Source organism: Hyaena hyaena, unplaced genomic scaffold (genome assembly GCF_003009895.1).
Source record: "Hyaena hyaena isolate Hyena2069 unplaced genomic scaffold, ASM300989v1 scaffold_914, whole genome shotgun sequence".
Classification (NCBI taxonomy): domain Eukaryota; kingdom Metazoa; phylum Chordata; class Mammalia; order Carnivora; family Hyaenidae; genus Hyaena; species Hyaena hyaena.
In genome coordinates, this window is record NW_024081545.1 from 581,530 (window position 1) to 597,120 (window position 15,591).

Here is a 15,591-nt window from a genome sequence, read left to right on the forward strand (position 1 = left end):
TCTATTGTGGGGTGATTTCTATCACATTCATAGGTTAAAGGATCCTAAATCATAGATAATATTCCCAAGGAATGGGCTTTTAGGATATAACCTACACAACAAAGCACCATAGTTTTACTACTGTTAACATGATTAGAAATAACACATATACACATGCACGCACACACACACACACACACACACACACACACACACAAGCACGGTGGGTTTTTCTTCAGTTGGTGTTTCTGCTTACCTGGTAGAGATCATTTCTCATATTGATAATGTCATCAGAAATCAAACCAGATGTGACTTCTAGTAGGTCCCTCACAAGCTGAGCATGAAGATGGATGATTGCTAAGTGTAAGACACTGGGGGGAAAGAAGAGTGGTGATAATCAATTGGAGTGTTAGTGAAAAAAAAAAAGATGCCCAAGAAATGATCAGATTTGAAGATGAATCTGGCTCCCATACTTAAGTTTTACTTGGGCCCCAAATGTCTAGAATCTGAGGTGGGGATGTTCTGCCTACCCAGGCAGCTCCACTCATTTTCCATGCTTGCCTGGCCTCTGGGGGCATTTCGGTTTGACCCCTTGAGGTATAAATGCACTTGGGTTTGGAGGCAGAGAGACCTAAGTTCAATCCCAACTCCCTGCAGTGGTTTCAGCGCATTTTCTCCTCTAGCCTCTTCCTGGCTTCCCTTTATATACAGATGATGTACGGAAAATGCCCAGCACTTCGAACTGTTCAGAAAAATGTAGTTACCTCACCTAGCCTTGCCAGCCTCCTCCAAAACACAGTGTGGTGGTTTTTTAAAGCTCTTCCCAGACCCCAAGAGGGGACAATAGGGTCAAGTTTTTAACTACTGGTAGAAGACTCGTGAGGCAAAGCTCTGAAGGAACATTGTGATTCTATTTCTCCCCTGCCTGGAATGGTCCTGCTCCTCTTCTCTGCCTAGACAATGCCTACTCCATCCTTCACATTCCAGTTCAAACCTCACTTCCTCTCTGAACTTCCTAGGCGGCCATGCTGACTCGCCTCAAGTTCACTGCTTGTTATGCAACTGTAGTTTTCTGTACAGCTTTCTCCCTCTCTGGCCCTTGACCTCGGGGCTGGTTCTCCCTGGGTCAGCCTTAAGCCCTGGCACACAATTTAGGTACTAAAATTGAGGCACACAATTTAGGCACTAGGGTCTTATACTAATAAGGTCAAAAATATTGGCAGGTGCCAAGCATCACTCCTAGGGACACAATGTTTTAATTATTTAAAAAAACCCTTACTATTAAAAATAATTTGAAATGACGCAACACTAACAACAATGAAAGTTGTTTGGAGCTTCTATTTGCCAGAGCATCCTAAGTAGTTGACATACATAATCTTATTTATCATAACAAGAAGCCCTGTGAGGTAGGTAACATTATCCTCATTTTTCAGATGATGAAACTTGGACTTGTGGGTATAAGAGAACTCAACCCAGGTCATATAACTAGTGAGTGGAGAAGCTGGGAGCCCAGCCCAGGTCCACCTGGCTCCATCTCTTAATCCCTTAAGCCATCTTGCTGAAGGGGTACATGGGCCCTGCTCTGTCAAGTTGTCGATGGACACCTAAGATAATGAACACTCCAAAGTATGGACAGATTGTGATACAGAGCACACTCCAAGTATTGAATGGTGCAGGACAGCTGGGATTTGAGGCACAGCCTCGATTTTCTCCAAACGAAAAATATTCGGGGTCATTTTATTCAAGTCTCTATCTTAGCAAGAGCAAGGGTAAAATTTTACCAGGGATTAACCTTGGCACGGGAGGGCCTCAAAAATTAACTTATGACTTCATTACTTGAGAGAGTAAAGGAATGATGTCAAGATGTCACTATTGTCTCTTGAAATGTGAGACTGGAAGAAGCCATCTAAAAAGGGCCTCAATTCTGACGCAGTCATGATGCACATATACCAAGAAAAGGTCATACTTCAAAACTGCCTAGAAATTTCCATGTGCAGCTCAGCATTTCATAGCAGAAGTACGTTCCCCCTCCCCCTTAAATCCTCACACCCTCATGGGAATTTCCCCAACACCAGAACTTCTTTTCTTTTCTTCATTGTATTTGCTGTGATGACTAATGGCTAGGGGATTCAGATTATTAGCTGAGTGGGACAGGTTCAATGAAAACGAGACCTGAGCTGTGAGGATCAACAGTTTTCCCTTGTCTGCATTCTCATGAGGCTCCTCTTTGGCCTCTCCACGTCACCCATCTCTGTCCTCTAACTGTGGCAAGCCCCGGGAGCTTGCCAGGAGTATGTTTGGGGTCCTAGGAGGGGACTCTAAGTATTCGTGTTCCGCCTGGGTGGGGGAGGTCACCTCCTCAGTCCCTCCATATGTGTCCTCACACATGTGTGTGTCTTCCCCTCAATGCACCCACCCACTTCAATGCATGTGCCCCAAAATCTTTTCCACAACCCTCCCTTGATATACGAGCAGCCTTTCCCGACTTCTACGTGCTCATCTTTCTCAGGCTCATCAGTGCAGAGGTCCCTTAAAATGTCACTTGAAACCCAGTTGTTCTGTCTTGGTTAACTGCTTTCTCTTGTGGTTCCATGTTATTGAGTGCTAATTGGATTCTTTAACCCTGTAAAAGCGTTCTGCTGCTCGCAGCCTCGCCCGAGGAAGGCTGTGTCGGTTCCTCTCATACTGTATAACAAGGCCAGTGGTTATACCACATCCTTGGTTACGCTGCAAGGAATGAGAACAAAGGTCTCTGTTTGAAACCCTGAGGTTGGCACTTTCCTAAAGCGTTTGATTCAGTTTTTTAACTGAGGTTGAAAACATAGCACTCAGGAGCTCCTCTACAGAAAAGGGCTTCTCAGTGTTGACACTATTTTAGGAAAGTTTTAGATAAGGTCCTTGACTCGACTCTGAGGACTGTTGTCTCCTGTTATTCTCACAGGCTTTTGAGATCGTTTTAGGAGACTCGATGAGAGGACTCAGAGAACCGTTTTAGAAAGAAGCCAGGTGCTTTGCAAATATAAGCTCAGTAACAGCAGAAACGGAGGCATGCTGATTGGAATGTTGGACTCCCACACAGCGTGGGTTACGGCCGTCACAGGAGTCTGTCTGATCCAGTCCCAGACTGGTAATCAGTAGCCGAGGCAGTAGGGAAGGAGCCAGTAACTGGGAAAGAATGACAATTATCTCTTACTTGTTTTGCTACCGTGGTTGTTGTGCTGTCTTTACTGGGCTTTTTCTTGGGGTCACCACTAGGATACCTGTGCAGCTGGGGTAATAAGTGCTTTTGGGACTGGGTTGGACCAAACTTTATTATTATCTCATTTCGGAAAAGAAAGCAGATGTTATTAATCCAATAAATTAATAGGTGTTTATCAAGTTTTATTCCAAACACTATCCCAATAAATAAAGCAAGGTTTTTGAAAAAGTACCATTCCCCGCACACATCTTAGTCTTCTTGCCCAGAATGATGTACTCATAGATGAGGACTTAAGTGTTCTAATGTCCAACAGGTGGGAACTGCAGCCCCGAAGAAGCAAATTATGGATTCACCCTCACTGATACATGACCGTCCGTGACAGTTTTCCAGTTACAGGACCCAATACCTTTAAGCAATTCTTTTTTATCTCTAGCCGGTATGCATATGGTGATTTTCTCGCCTCCCTACCCTAAAACAACCTTTGTTTGCAGAAGACGTGACTTACCTGTCCCCATTCTCATCCTGCACTGCAGTGAGATGGCGCTGGACAGCCAGCAGCATCTTCACATCTCCTGTCACCGCGTAGTCAAAAAGGGCATTGGCATGCCGCTTGGCCAGCTGCATAGCCTTCTCTAGGAAGAGGTCATCTGCAAGGCAATGGGCACAATCAAAGTGGAGATTCCTAGACTTGCTCTGCGTGTGTGGCATGCCTGGGGCCGAAACCATCGGCATCAGTGTTCTGATACCTCGGCACTCATTGCTTTAGTTGCAAACGTTCCTTTCAGTGCTTCCGCACTGTGTTCACGAGCAAAAGCACGACTGGCCACTGGCTTACTGACAAGCACAGAGGCTGATCTGAAAAATCTGTCTGTGGTTTGTTAGGGGAAAGAAATTTAGGTAGGTCTGTTATTTCAGGGGGAGCAATCAGTCTCCAAAAAATGTTGATTGGCTGGACTGTGTTGTAAACCATCAACCTCTTGATGAAATAATCCTTCATCGGAGTCTTTAACAACTGTCTTGTTAGGCAAAGTGTCAAAAACCACAGTCTCTGCCGCAGACAGACTTTCCCTAAGCCATCGGTGTTCATGTGAAGTTCGCTTCCTGAAGGTCAGGGGAAGGCAAATTTGGACCTGCGGGCCAAAACCAGTTTGTGGCCTGTTTTTATATGGTCCCCTACCTAACCATGCTTTGTACGTTTTTAAAGTGATATTAAAAAAAATAATAATATGTGATAGAGACCGTAAGTGGTCGCTGAGCTGAAATATTTGCTGTCTTTCCCTTCCTTTTCTCTAATGAGTACTGGTTCAAAATAATGTGCAAAGTGCACTGTCCCTCTTAATCCTAATTGGTCAAAGAGGGCATCAGCGTACAAGGAAACGTTCTCATTTTCAGGCAAAGTTCTACTTCAGGGTGATGGTCCAACCCTGCAGTTTAGAGGAAGAAGACTACTGAAGTTACGGAAACTTCTCTATTATCTGTGGTAGAAATGAATTAGATGATCTCCCACGATACCCTAAAACTGCATAATTATGACTGGAGAATGCATATGCGTATTCCAGTACTTTAACAGAGATAATATGGGGAAAATGGAAATCTCAGTGTGAATAAAATGCTCTGACACGTGTTTCTCAAAAGGCATACAGGACTCTGAAGAGTACACTGAACAAGACAGTAATATATCGTTTTTAGATTAACAGAAAATACACTGGTCTTCTGGCAACAGCTGCTACACCCCGAACCAACCAATCCCCTCACCAGTCAATACAATGTAATCGTGTGTGTGCTCACTTACCCTGAAACCTGAAGTTCTCTTCCTTTCCTCCTACTGTATACGTCAGGGCAAGCTCATTTTCTCTAGTGCCAGGCTCCTTATTTTGTTCTGTGGGTTCAGTTACTTTCCTAGAGAGGTTCACTGCCTCTCTGTCCACACTCTTGCCACAACTCTCAGGATCATTTTTAGATGGGGAGTCTATGGTTCCTAAGATAAAAGTAGAAACATCAGCGTTTTCTCACTAAATTCTATTAAGTTATAATTCACTGTTTCAGTGAAGGTCAGATAAAAGTTAGGAGGCAAGTTCACTGCAAAGGGAAAAGAAAAACAATAATCTGAAATTCCTTTTAAAATAGCCATATCATAAATAACCTGTTTTGGAGCTATTTTAAACTCTCACTTCTAAAAGACACATTTTTATGGAGTTATAAGTGACATATTCCAGGGTGGCTCCGTTGGTTGAGTGGCTGACTTCAGCTCAGGTCATGATCTGGTGGTCTGTGGGTTCGAGCCCCGTGTCAGGCTCTGTGCTGGCACTTCAGAGCCTGGAGCCTGCTTCTGATTCTGTGTCTCCCTCTCTCTCTGCCCCTCCCCTGCTTGCTCTCTGTCACTGTCTCTCTCTCAAAAATAGTAAACATTAAAAAAATAAATGACATATTCCATTAGTTTCAGGTGTGCAGTATAATGATTTGATGTTTGTATATACTATCAAATGATCACCACAGTAAGTCTGGTTACCATCAGTCAGCACACACAGCTATAATTTTTTTTCTTGTGATAAGAACTTTAAAGATCTTAAAAAGATTTCATATACACTTCTAAAAACTTACATTTCATTCTGTTTATTTGTGAAGGAGAAAAATGAAATAAAGCTCTTCTGTGAATTTTAGGGTAGTGGAATTTTTAGCGCTTAAATAGAAACAGAGGAGTTAGGGGCACCTGGGCAGCTTAGTCAGTTAAGTCTCCAACTTTGGTTCAGGTCATGATCACATAATTTGTGAGTTCGAGCCCTGAAACGGGCTCCGCACTGACAGCTCAGAGCCTGGAGTCTGCTTCAGATTTTGTGTCTCCCTCTCTCTCTGCCCCTCCCCCTCTTGTACTCTGTTCCTGTCTCTCAAAAATAAATAAATGTTAAAAGTTTTTTAAAAATAAAATATAATAATAAAAAAAAACCCAGGGAGTTATGGGGGTGCCTGGGTGGCTCAGTCCAACATCCGACTTGATTTTGGCTCGGGTCATGATATCATGGTCACAAGATTGAGACTCATGTGGGGCTCCTCACTTAGCCTAGACTCTGCTTAAGATTCTCTCTCTCTCTCTCTCTCTCTCTCTTTCTCTTCCTCTGTCCCTCTCCCTCACTCATGGTCTCTCTCTCTCTCTCTCAAAAACAAACAGGAATTATTCTTTTCCTAATGCTAATTAACCAAGCAAGTTGTTAAGACGTAATATCAAGTCACATTCTACAGTTTGGGAGCCACTTGGCACGCCATTTCTGTGCTCTTTCTAGTCTGATCATATTATCTGACAGGTACTATGAGAGCACCTATGTTTTCTGAGTAGAACTGGTTCAAAACCAGGTTCTGCCAATAACAGATATGTGTGTTCGGTGAGTGAATGAACCTTTCTGAACGTCGATGTCCTCTGTCCATAAAATGGAGATACTACTATTTTCCCTACAGAGCAATCAGGAAGATTACAGTTAAAAGATGTAGAAGCAACACCTGACATAAAACAGGCACTCACTATGTGGGAAGGCTTCATTGTATTCTGTCCTCAGTGATACACTGGAATGGACATGGAACATAAGCTATGAACACACATGGCGTGACAACTGCACATAAAGGATGTATTTGAGGGGAAAGGTCATCCCTATAAAATTCAAAATGTCTTCAAAAGTGTAGTATTTGACTACATGGCAATGAGAAACAATGAAATCTGGCCATGTGTAGCAACATGGATGGACCTTGAGGGTGTTATGCTGCCTGAAATAAGTCAGGCAGAGAAGGACAAATATCATATGTTTGCACGTATAGGAGGATTAGGAGGAACTTGACGGAGGACCAAGGGGGAGAAGAAGGGGGGAAATGGGGGAAAGGGAGAGAGGCAAACCATGAGAGACTCTTGAATGCTGACAAAAACTGAGGACTGATGGATGTGGGGGGGAGGGGGGAGGGGCATGGAGGAGGACACTTGTGGGGATGAGCACTGGGTGTTATGTGGAAACAAATTTGACAATAAACTATTTGTAAAAAAAAAAAAAAGTGTAGTATTTGAGGAAAAAAAAAAGTAAGTTTGGTGACTTTTTTGGTCAAGTCTCTCTGTATGTCCTTTTTTAATGCTCTTTTCTTCCCCTTGTTCATGCCACTTAAGAAGGAAATATATAAGTATAAACATAGGATTGGAAATAGAATTTATATTTGCCACAGGAAATAACATTTTTTTGCATGAGTATCTTCTTAGTTTATTTCCATTTATCCATTTTTTTCAAGATGACAATGTGATAAGTAATAATATAAAACTTTTAAATTTTTATCCTTTTCTCACTATTAAAAAAAAAAAAAAAACTGTGTTACTTACCATGTTTCATCCCAGCATTAGATTTAGTGGTTCCAGGATGGAAGGTAATTCCACCGTATGTAGGGAATCCATAGTGGGGGAAGCCATACCCTGCAATGGCAAGCAAAACAACTGAAACCTCATGATGTGTGTGTGTGTGTGTGTGTGTGTGTGTGTGTGTGTGTGTTTTACGAAGACTCAGCAAAGTTTGGTGTCCTTCCCGCAGGTGAGCACAGGCTTTGCTGTGGGAAGGCAGAGTGCACGACATGGTGTTTCCATTGTGAGTCAGTAAGACTTACTGGGGCTGGGGGTGGGGAATGATCAGAATTCCACTCTGACCAAGTTTCCACTTTGGCAACTCAGGTAATGCCCAGGCCTGGGGCAGCATGGAGGAGCTCACCCTGGAGAAAGGGTCCCATTGCTCTGTGGGAGTGGTCACCACCCAAACTCAGACTTGTTGACACAGAGGCCCTTGAAACAACGTCTGGTGGGAAAAACTGAACCAAACAAAATACAGAAAAAGTACCAAGTCCTCAAGGAAACATGACCATACTGGGCATGTTTGCGCATTTTTGGTGGAAACATAAAGTTGTGCATAAAACTCTTTGGGGAAGCAGCTGGTATTAGATGTTATACTCCCTGCCACTGTTATTTTACTTCAGAGAATCTAATTTACAAAAACAATCTGGAGTAAAAGAAAAACAACGTGGACAAACGAGTTCAGTAAAAAAAACAATAAAAAACAGGAAATGCATTCAAGCAAGTGATACTATTGTGTATTCACATCATGAAATACGAGTCATTAAAATAATGCTTAAAAAATTATGCTTACATAATATTTTTATTACCATGGAGGAAATGCTTATGTTAATCCGTTAGGGAAAAGCAGCATATATAACTCCAAATACACAATCATGAAGTGATGATAATAAATAACTAATATAGGTAAATAGATTAAATACAATGCATTATGAGGATCACAGCTGTACTCATAAAAATACAAAAAATAAATACTGTAATGTTTGCACAGAATTAAGTCAGAAAAAAGTTAACCTTTGACACTAGAGTTTTACGTATCTTCAGATTTTCTACAATGTTAGTATATATAATATGAAATCCTTTCAATGTTTCCAAAGAAAATCAAGACAAGTATAGAAGGAGAGAAGGAAGGATGAGAGGGAGGAAGAAAATACACCAAAGCATTAATAGACACATTCTTCCGATAACTGAACTTGGGTGACTTTTTTTCTTCTTATAGTTTTTCGATATTATCTACATATTACAAAATGAATATGCATTTCTTTGCAAAAAATATTTATTGAAATTTTAATTAATTTCATATGCCATACTCCGTAATGTCACAGTCAGTCAACCCACAGGCGATCTGGGTTGAAAATTCTAGCCCCTCCAACATGAAAAGCTGTAGAAAGAGTAGACTTAACTCGTACCTGGACCCGTACTTCCAGCACCCCCTCCTCCACCGCCACTGCCAAACATGCCTCCGCCTCCAGCTCCGGCACCACTACCGCCGCCGAAACTATCTGAGAAATTAGGCATGAGCTTCTGCCGTTTCCTCTGCACTTCCTCTTTATCTGTAGTTAAAGGAAGAGAAACCAGAGGAGAAAAGACTGATTCAATTCCACAACTAGCCACAGAGAGAATATTGATTCTGACTATATTTTTAAATATCTTAAAGGGAAACAGAAATCACCCAAGGAGGAAGAGATGCCCAATTTCAAGAAGCATTGTATTTATTCCAATGGATATGAAGACTGAGAACCAGCCTCAGAGAAACCACAGAACAGTACACACCCAAATCCTCTCTACAGTGAAGAAACAACAGTTTCTTAAGCCCCTAGCATCATTCAAATTAGTGAAAGACTAGATTTCCCATCAATTATTAAGATACTGGAGATACCGGAGAAGAAAAATGATATTGAGCATTTTCATTCGGTCATACACACAACTATTGCTAACCAACCAACTTTTATAATGCATCTACTGTGAAGTAAGTGCTGGGGAGAAAGCGAAGAATGAATATGGTCTTTGCTGCCAAGAACCCTCCAGTATAATTTAAAGGGGGAAAGACTGAGGAGAGACAGCATCATGAAGCTCTATATGTTAAATTCATGGTTGTAAATTAGCGTTCCAGGGGTTCAAGGAAGAACTTCCAGGAAGTACCTATGAGCTGGAAAATTTAGGGAAGGGTTTCCAGAATCCACTTTATATCAGGAGAGGGCAAAGGGAGGATGTTCTGAAAGTGGGATGTAGAGGCAAAGTAATGAAGGAAAGAATGTGCACTGTGTGCTTATGAGAGCTGCATGGAGCAGTCTAGCTGAAGTGAGAGTTTTAGCATAAGAAAGTCTTGAGAAATGGGCTGACTGGGACCACATGGTAGAGTTCCTGGATTGTGAACCTAAGAGGTTTACAAGCAGAAGGGCCACTGGCTGTTTCGGACCTGGGGGATGATGCGGACACGGTGCTATTTTAGGAAGATTCATCCGCCACTGGTGTGTAAGACAAAACAAAAGAGTCAAAGTGAGAGGCAGGGACAGTGCAGATGGAGGGGGAAAGGGGCTGTTCCTTAGTGGTCACCACGATAATACAGATGGGTTGACCCCAGGAATGCAGTGAAAGAGGGATTGGTAGTCATTGGTGACTGAGGAGATATGGGAGGCCGAAAAGTCTAAGACTTGACTTAAAACACAATGATGCCCTCTGAGATTTTTGACTGTCCAGGTCTAGAGGCTATTCAGACCGTCTTCCCTCATTCTTCGTGTAGTTGCAGTTTTTCTTTTGCTTCTCACTATCGGTTGTTCTCAGCCCACTGCCATTGTGGTCCATTATCGAGTTCTTGTTTCTTCTTTCTGTTTCCCTTTTTCTTCTCTCATTTTCCTATCACGTATTTTTCTTTCTCCCTTCTCTCTTTTGGACTGAAAAGGTGATGGAAAGTTTCTGTTTAAATAAACAGCCAATGTGGTATTCTTCTCTTTATTTTTTTTTCAATCAGCAGCCTGATAGTTAACAATTGTCCTTTTTCCAATTCTTCAATGTTAGTTTTGGCCATTGCTTATGTTCAGCTCTCCACTTATTTCTAATTCTGTGGTTGTTTCAGTCATCGCAGGGCTCAAAAGAATGCTTTTACTGATTATTCCAGTCACCTGAGCGCAGCTGGAAGACTGAAAAATGGAAAAGTAGGATAGCAAAATACCCTTAAAATAATCCTTTAAAAATGGATCATGTCCAGACTTGTTAGGAAGAAAGCCAATGTGGGTCAACTTTGAAGAGAACATGCTTCTACTAGAAATGGTTGACCTCAAAGTAGAGAAACTTTACAAATTTCCTTTTCAAAGGTTTTGAACAGATTGATAAAAATTTTCCATCAATTGCACTATAACCAACTAATAGTCATACTTGTTACTCATCCTGTAAATTGGGGATCTCACATATAATATTAGTTCATCAGAAATATGAAGCACAAGAGGGAAGCAGACAACTTCTTCATCCTCAGGTATAAATGTTATCTGCTGACGTGTTTTACCAAAGCAATCATTCAGTATTTGCTCTGTACTTTTTTCTGTTTTATAAAACAAAGATATTCAATGCTTATATTTCACTGTAAATGGGAATTTTTGAGTCACTTTAAGAATAGTAACTATTCTACATCCATTAAGATTTCAATGACAAGAAACTGATACAGATTATTTCATTAGGACAAGTTTTTAAATAAAAGAACCTGCCTGAATTTCCCCGGAATTGAACATGGAGATATTCTTGTTGCTTTCATATATCTTTGTGGTCTGCCTCTGACAGTGGCACCATGGGTTGTACCATGAAACATCAACCTATTCTGGAAGGGACCTAAGTGGTCATTCATTACAAGCCCTCCTTTTACAGAAGAGGAAACAAAAGCTAGGATGATTTAGGGACTTGTCAGAGGTCAGGGCAGAGTGAATATCAGATCCAAAGTCCAGTGAGGTTTCCATTCTATTAGGCTGCCATTCTTTTGGAAACTTGCCAAAATATCTTTGCTTCCTTTAATAATAGATGATTGTAGATAATAGTTTAGTTCACAAATGTAGATAAACTTTTAGTCTCCACCCCGTTTTGATATGTGTATGCCTTAAAAAGTACCTCATTCTCGTTTTTCGGGTTCTAGTATAATAGTATACTAGATGTCTGCATCTATCCTACATTCCTTTCATTATTTAAAGATTATGATTCCACTTCTTCTGAATCTACACCTTTTCTGATTGAATAACTCGCATGGTCTTTTTTTGCAGCTCCTCAACTACCTTCTTCCCTTGCCAGTTCTCCCTCTCTTGATTATTTAAATTGTCTTCCCTGAGCCCAACCACCTCCATGACATTTTCATGAGGTGCAATGTCAATAACTATACCAGGTGTCGAGTTCTGGGATGGATGATTCTGTACAATGAGAGGAATATGTTACGTTTCTTTGTCTGATGTCCTCCTTGATGGCACCAACAAATTAATAGCCTTTGGGATGAGGATGGCAACTTGGTTGGTCAATCAGTAAGTCAGTTCTCCTAAGAGGCAAAATATGGAAGCAGCCCAAGTGTCCATCAATTGATGAATGGATATAGAAAATGTGGTGTGTGTGTGTGTGTGTGTGTATTTATATTCATAATGGAATATTACTCAGCCACAAAAAAGAATAAGATTTTTGTCATTTGCAATGACATGGATGGAGCTACAGAGTATTATGCTAAACAAAACAAGTCAGTCAGAGAAAGACAAATACCATGATTTCACTCATATGTGGATATTAAGAAACAAAACAAATGAGCAAAGAGAAAAGAAACAAACAAAAAACAACCCCTGAAATATAAACAAACTTGGTGGTTACCAGAGGGGAGACTGACAGGGGTATGAGTGAAATTGGTGAAGAGGATTAAAAGTATATTTACCACGATAAGCACTGAGTAATGTATAAAATTACTGAATCCTGTACACCTAAAACTAATATAACACTATGTGTTAACTAAATGGAATTAAAATTAAAACAAAAAAAAGTCAGCTCTCAGATATATCTCAGCATCTACTATATGACATCTACTAAGGGCACCTAGCTATCTCAGCAAGGACATAACTCCTGATCTCAGGGTCGTGAGTTCAAGCCCCACATGGGCACTGAGTTTACTTAAAACAAATAAAATATATGACACCTACTGTTTTGGATGTTGGAAATGTACCAATGAACATGAAAAGCCAAATCTATGACCTAAAGAATAGTCGTATTGGAGGTTGGAAGAAGACAATAGACATAAATTTATTGATAAGACCATTTTACTTACTGATAAAAATAATGAAAACACAAAATTGACACAGGGAGTGACTGCAGGGGCTGGGACAGTGGAAGGCATGTTCAATGACCTCTGAGAAATGTACACAAAGATTCCCTGGGTTGTATAGTTTGGATTCATTTTCATACACTTACTCTTATATTAAATGGTCTGTTACTTTTCTTTTTCTTAAAAAATATTTATTTTTGAGAGAGAGAGAGAGAGAGCAGAGGAAAGGCAGAGAAAGGGAGAGAGAGAGAATCCCAATCTGTGCTGACAGCGCAAAGCCTGATGCAGGGCTCAAACTCGTGAACCGTGAGATCATGACCTGAGCTGAAATCAAGAGTTGGATACTTTTTTTTCTTTTCTTTTTTTTTATTTTTTTAAATTTATTTTTAGGAGAGAGAGAGAGACAGTGTGAGCAGGGGAGGGTCAGAGAGAAAGGGAGTCACAGACTGAAACAGGCTCCAGGCTCTGAGCTGGCAGTCAGCACAGAGCCCGACGCGGGGCTCGAACCCACGATCCGTGAGATCGTGACCCAAGCGAAAGTCGGACGCTTAACCGACTAAGCCACCCAGGCGCCCCACAAGAGTTGGATACTTAACTGACTGAGCCGCCCAGGCACCCCGGCCTGCTATTTCTCTGACTGGTCATATGTCTGGTGTGATTATTTCTCCTTGTGATATTTCACCTTGGGATTTTACAATCCAGAGGTTTTATTAACTAAGGAAATTTGTTACCTTCAATAAAACAGTTCCAGTCTCACAATGACTAAATATATGTCACAATATACGCTGGCCATTCTTTCTGTGGAGCTCAACTTCTAACTTATTTTTCCAGATGGTTCTTCTTATTTGTTTGTATTCCATGGTGCTTTTAGCCAGCGATAGCCTGGAAGTGCTTGAAGCATACAGGTGGGAATCTGAACTTGCAGGAGACCCCATTCTCTAACCCCATCATCTGAATCTTATTATGAATGAACATCCAAACATGTCCCTGCCGTATCTTACTCTTCTGATGAACAGATACCACTGGAAAAGGTAGACTGGTGGCCTAGAAACCAAACTCAGCTTTGAATGTTTCTCCATGCATACATGTGTAGGTAATCTGGGAATCCTTTTAAACATAATTCTCTGTGTTGAGAAAAACAGACATTATGTCAAGACATATTTTAGGAGAATAAATCTATTTTTTCCCTCAGAAAGTCCAAAAAATTTGCCACATTTCTCTCCTGTGTCTATTAAAAAAATGTTTAATAGAAAGCAGTGGTTTTATGCACTTTATGCACACTGAGGCATTTGGAAGAGCTCAGGCTGCTGTTGGGTGGGGAAGTACGGGGAGGGGGTGGGCTGCTAGGGAAGGCCTGCTAGACCAGGTCCCCACCTCTCCTGCGTTTATTATTTAATTTTTAATTTTGTTAATGTTTTTTTCTTTACTTTGAGAGAGAGAAAGAGATGGAGTAAGAGAGACGGAAAGCAAGCAGGGAAGGGGCAGAGAGAGAGGGAGAGAGAGAATCTCAAGCTGGCTCCAAGCTGCCATGCAAAGCCTGACGTGGGGTTCAAACTCACAAACTGTGAGATCATGACCTGAGCTGAAATGGAGAGTCAGACGCTCAACCAACCGAGCCACCCGGGGCCCCTCTCCACTTGCACTTTAAGCAGAGCCTGCCAGGTGTATGTACCAGGATTTTGTACAAAGTCTTATGTGGACTGGGGACAGAAGACCCTTCTGCTGATAATGTTTTCACACCACAGTAATGGAATGCACTATAAATAGGGACCATCAGAGGACAGGTCACAATCTCTGAGAAGAAACAAGAACTCGGAATTGTCTTCTAAATGCGCCCGCCACAGCATGAATTACAGGGAAAGAAGCCCTCTTCAAGGATCACACGTCACATGTTGCTACTACTGGATCCAACCTTCGTGTGGATCATCACTGCAGCACCTTTGTGGCTTCAGACATCAGCCAGGACCTGGGTGCTCCGTGACGATCATTTCATTGACCTCCCACTATAGTCTCACTTCCCTCTAACCCAGGGGTTTCTGACTTTGTGTGTGCCATGACCCCCTTTTCCGACTTGAGAAGTGCATGGATCTCTTCTTAGAATCACAGCTATCAATACGTAAAACACAAAATAGGATTACAAAAAAAGCTGATTATATTGAAGTCCATTTCTATCCCTGGACCTCTTGGTGTCAGTGGACTCCAGGTTAAGAAATATCTCTGAATAATTATTCCACGGAGGGGCCTATTACACTCATTCTGAGGGGATTCTCAACACTGAATTGCCCACCCTGCCGTCTCAAGTTCCAGTCCTGCCTTTTGATCGGCCTATGAGGAATTTTCCAGAGGAATCAAATATGGAACAGGTTTTAAATTGAGCTCCCTCTCTGTCTCCTCAAACATACTTTTGCTTCCTGGGTTTTTTTCACTAACTCAATCACATAACAATCTTCCAAGGCTGGGATTCCTAGAACCATCTATGACTCCTGAATTTCTCCTTCACTTCCTACCTCAACCAGCATTGGGTCTTCTTAATGCCACTGCCTCCTTGCATTTCTTACAATAATACCTTTAGGAGCCTCCCCATTTCTTGCTTGGATTCTTCCATTACTCTTCGGACTCCTTGTCTGCTGCTCAGATAGTCCCCTCAATGCCCATGTAAGGAAGTAAGAATCATCATTCCAAACCCAAACAGGCCGGTGATTCCTCTCTCCAGATCAAACTGAATTCTTCAGCTGCCGATCACAGCACTTCTGAGCCTGGCCCTGGCCTTCC

General features: G+C 41.6%; 1 protein-coding gene across 2 annotated transcripts in view; it reads right to left on the bottom strand.

The window, feature by feature from the left end:
• Window positions 1-15,591, bottom strand: part of NFKB1 (nuclear factor kappa B subunit 1) — a 116,489-nt gene that overhangs the window by 16,405 nt on the left and 84,493 nt on the right. For both annotated transcript variants that reach the window (XM_039220821.1, XM_039220820.1), the window contains exons 12-16: window positions 8,954-9,097; window positions 7,527-7,616; window positions 4,971-5,156; window positions 3,684-3,825; window positions 236-350 (exon numbers count right to left, since the gene is read on the bottom strand). In XM_039220821.1, the coding sequence (XP_039076752.1) occupies window positions 236-350; window positions 3,684-3,825; window positions 4,971-5,156; window positions 7,527-7,616; window positions 8,954-9,097 (677 nt within the window). The remainder of the gene's footprint in view (window positions 1-235; window positions 351-3,683; window positions 3,826-4,970; window positions 5,157-7,526; window positions 7,617-8,953; window positions 9,098-15,591) is intronic.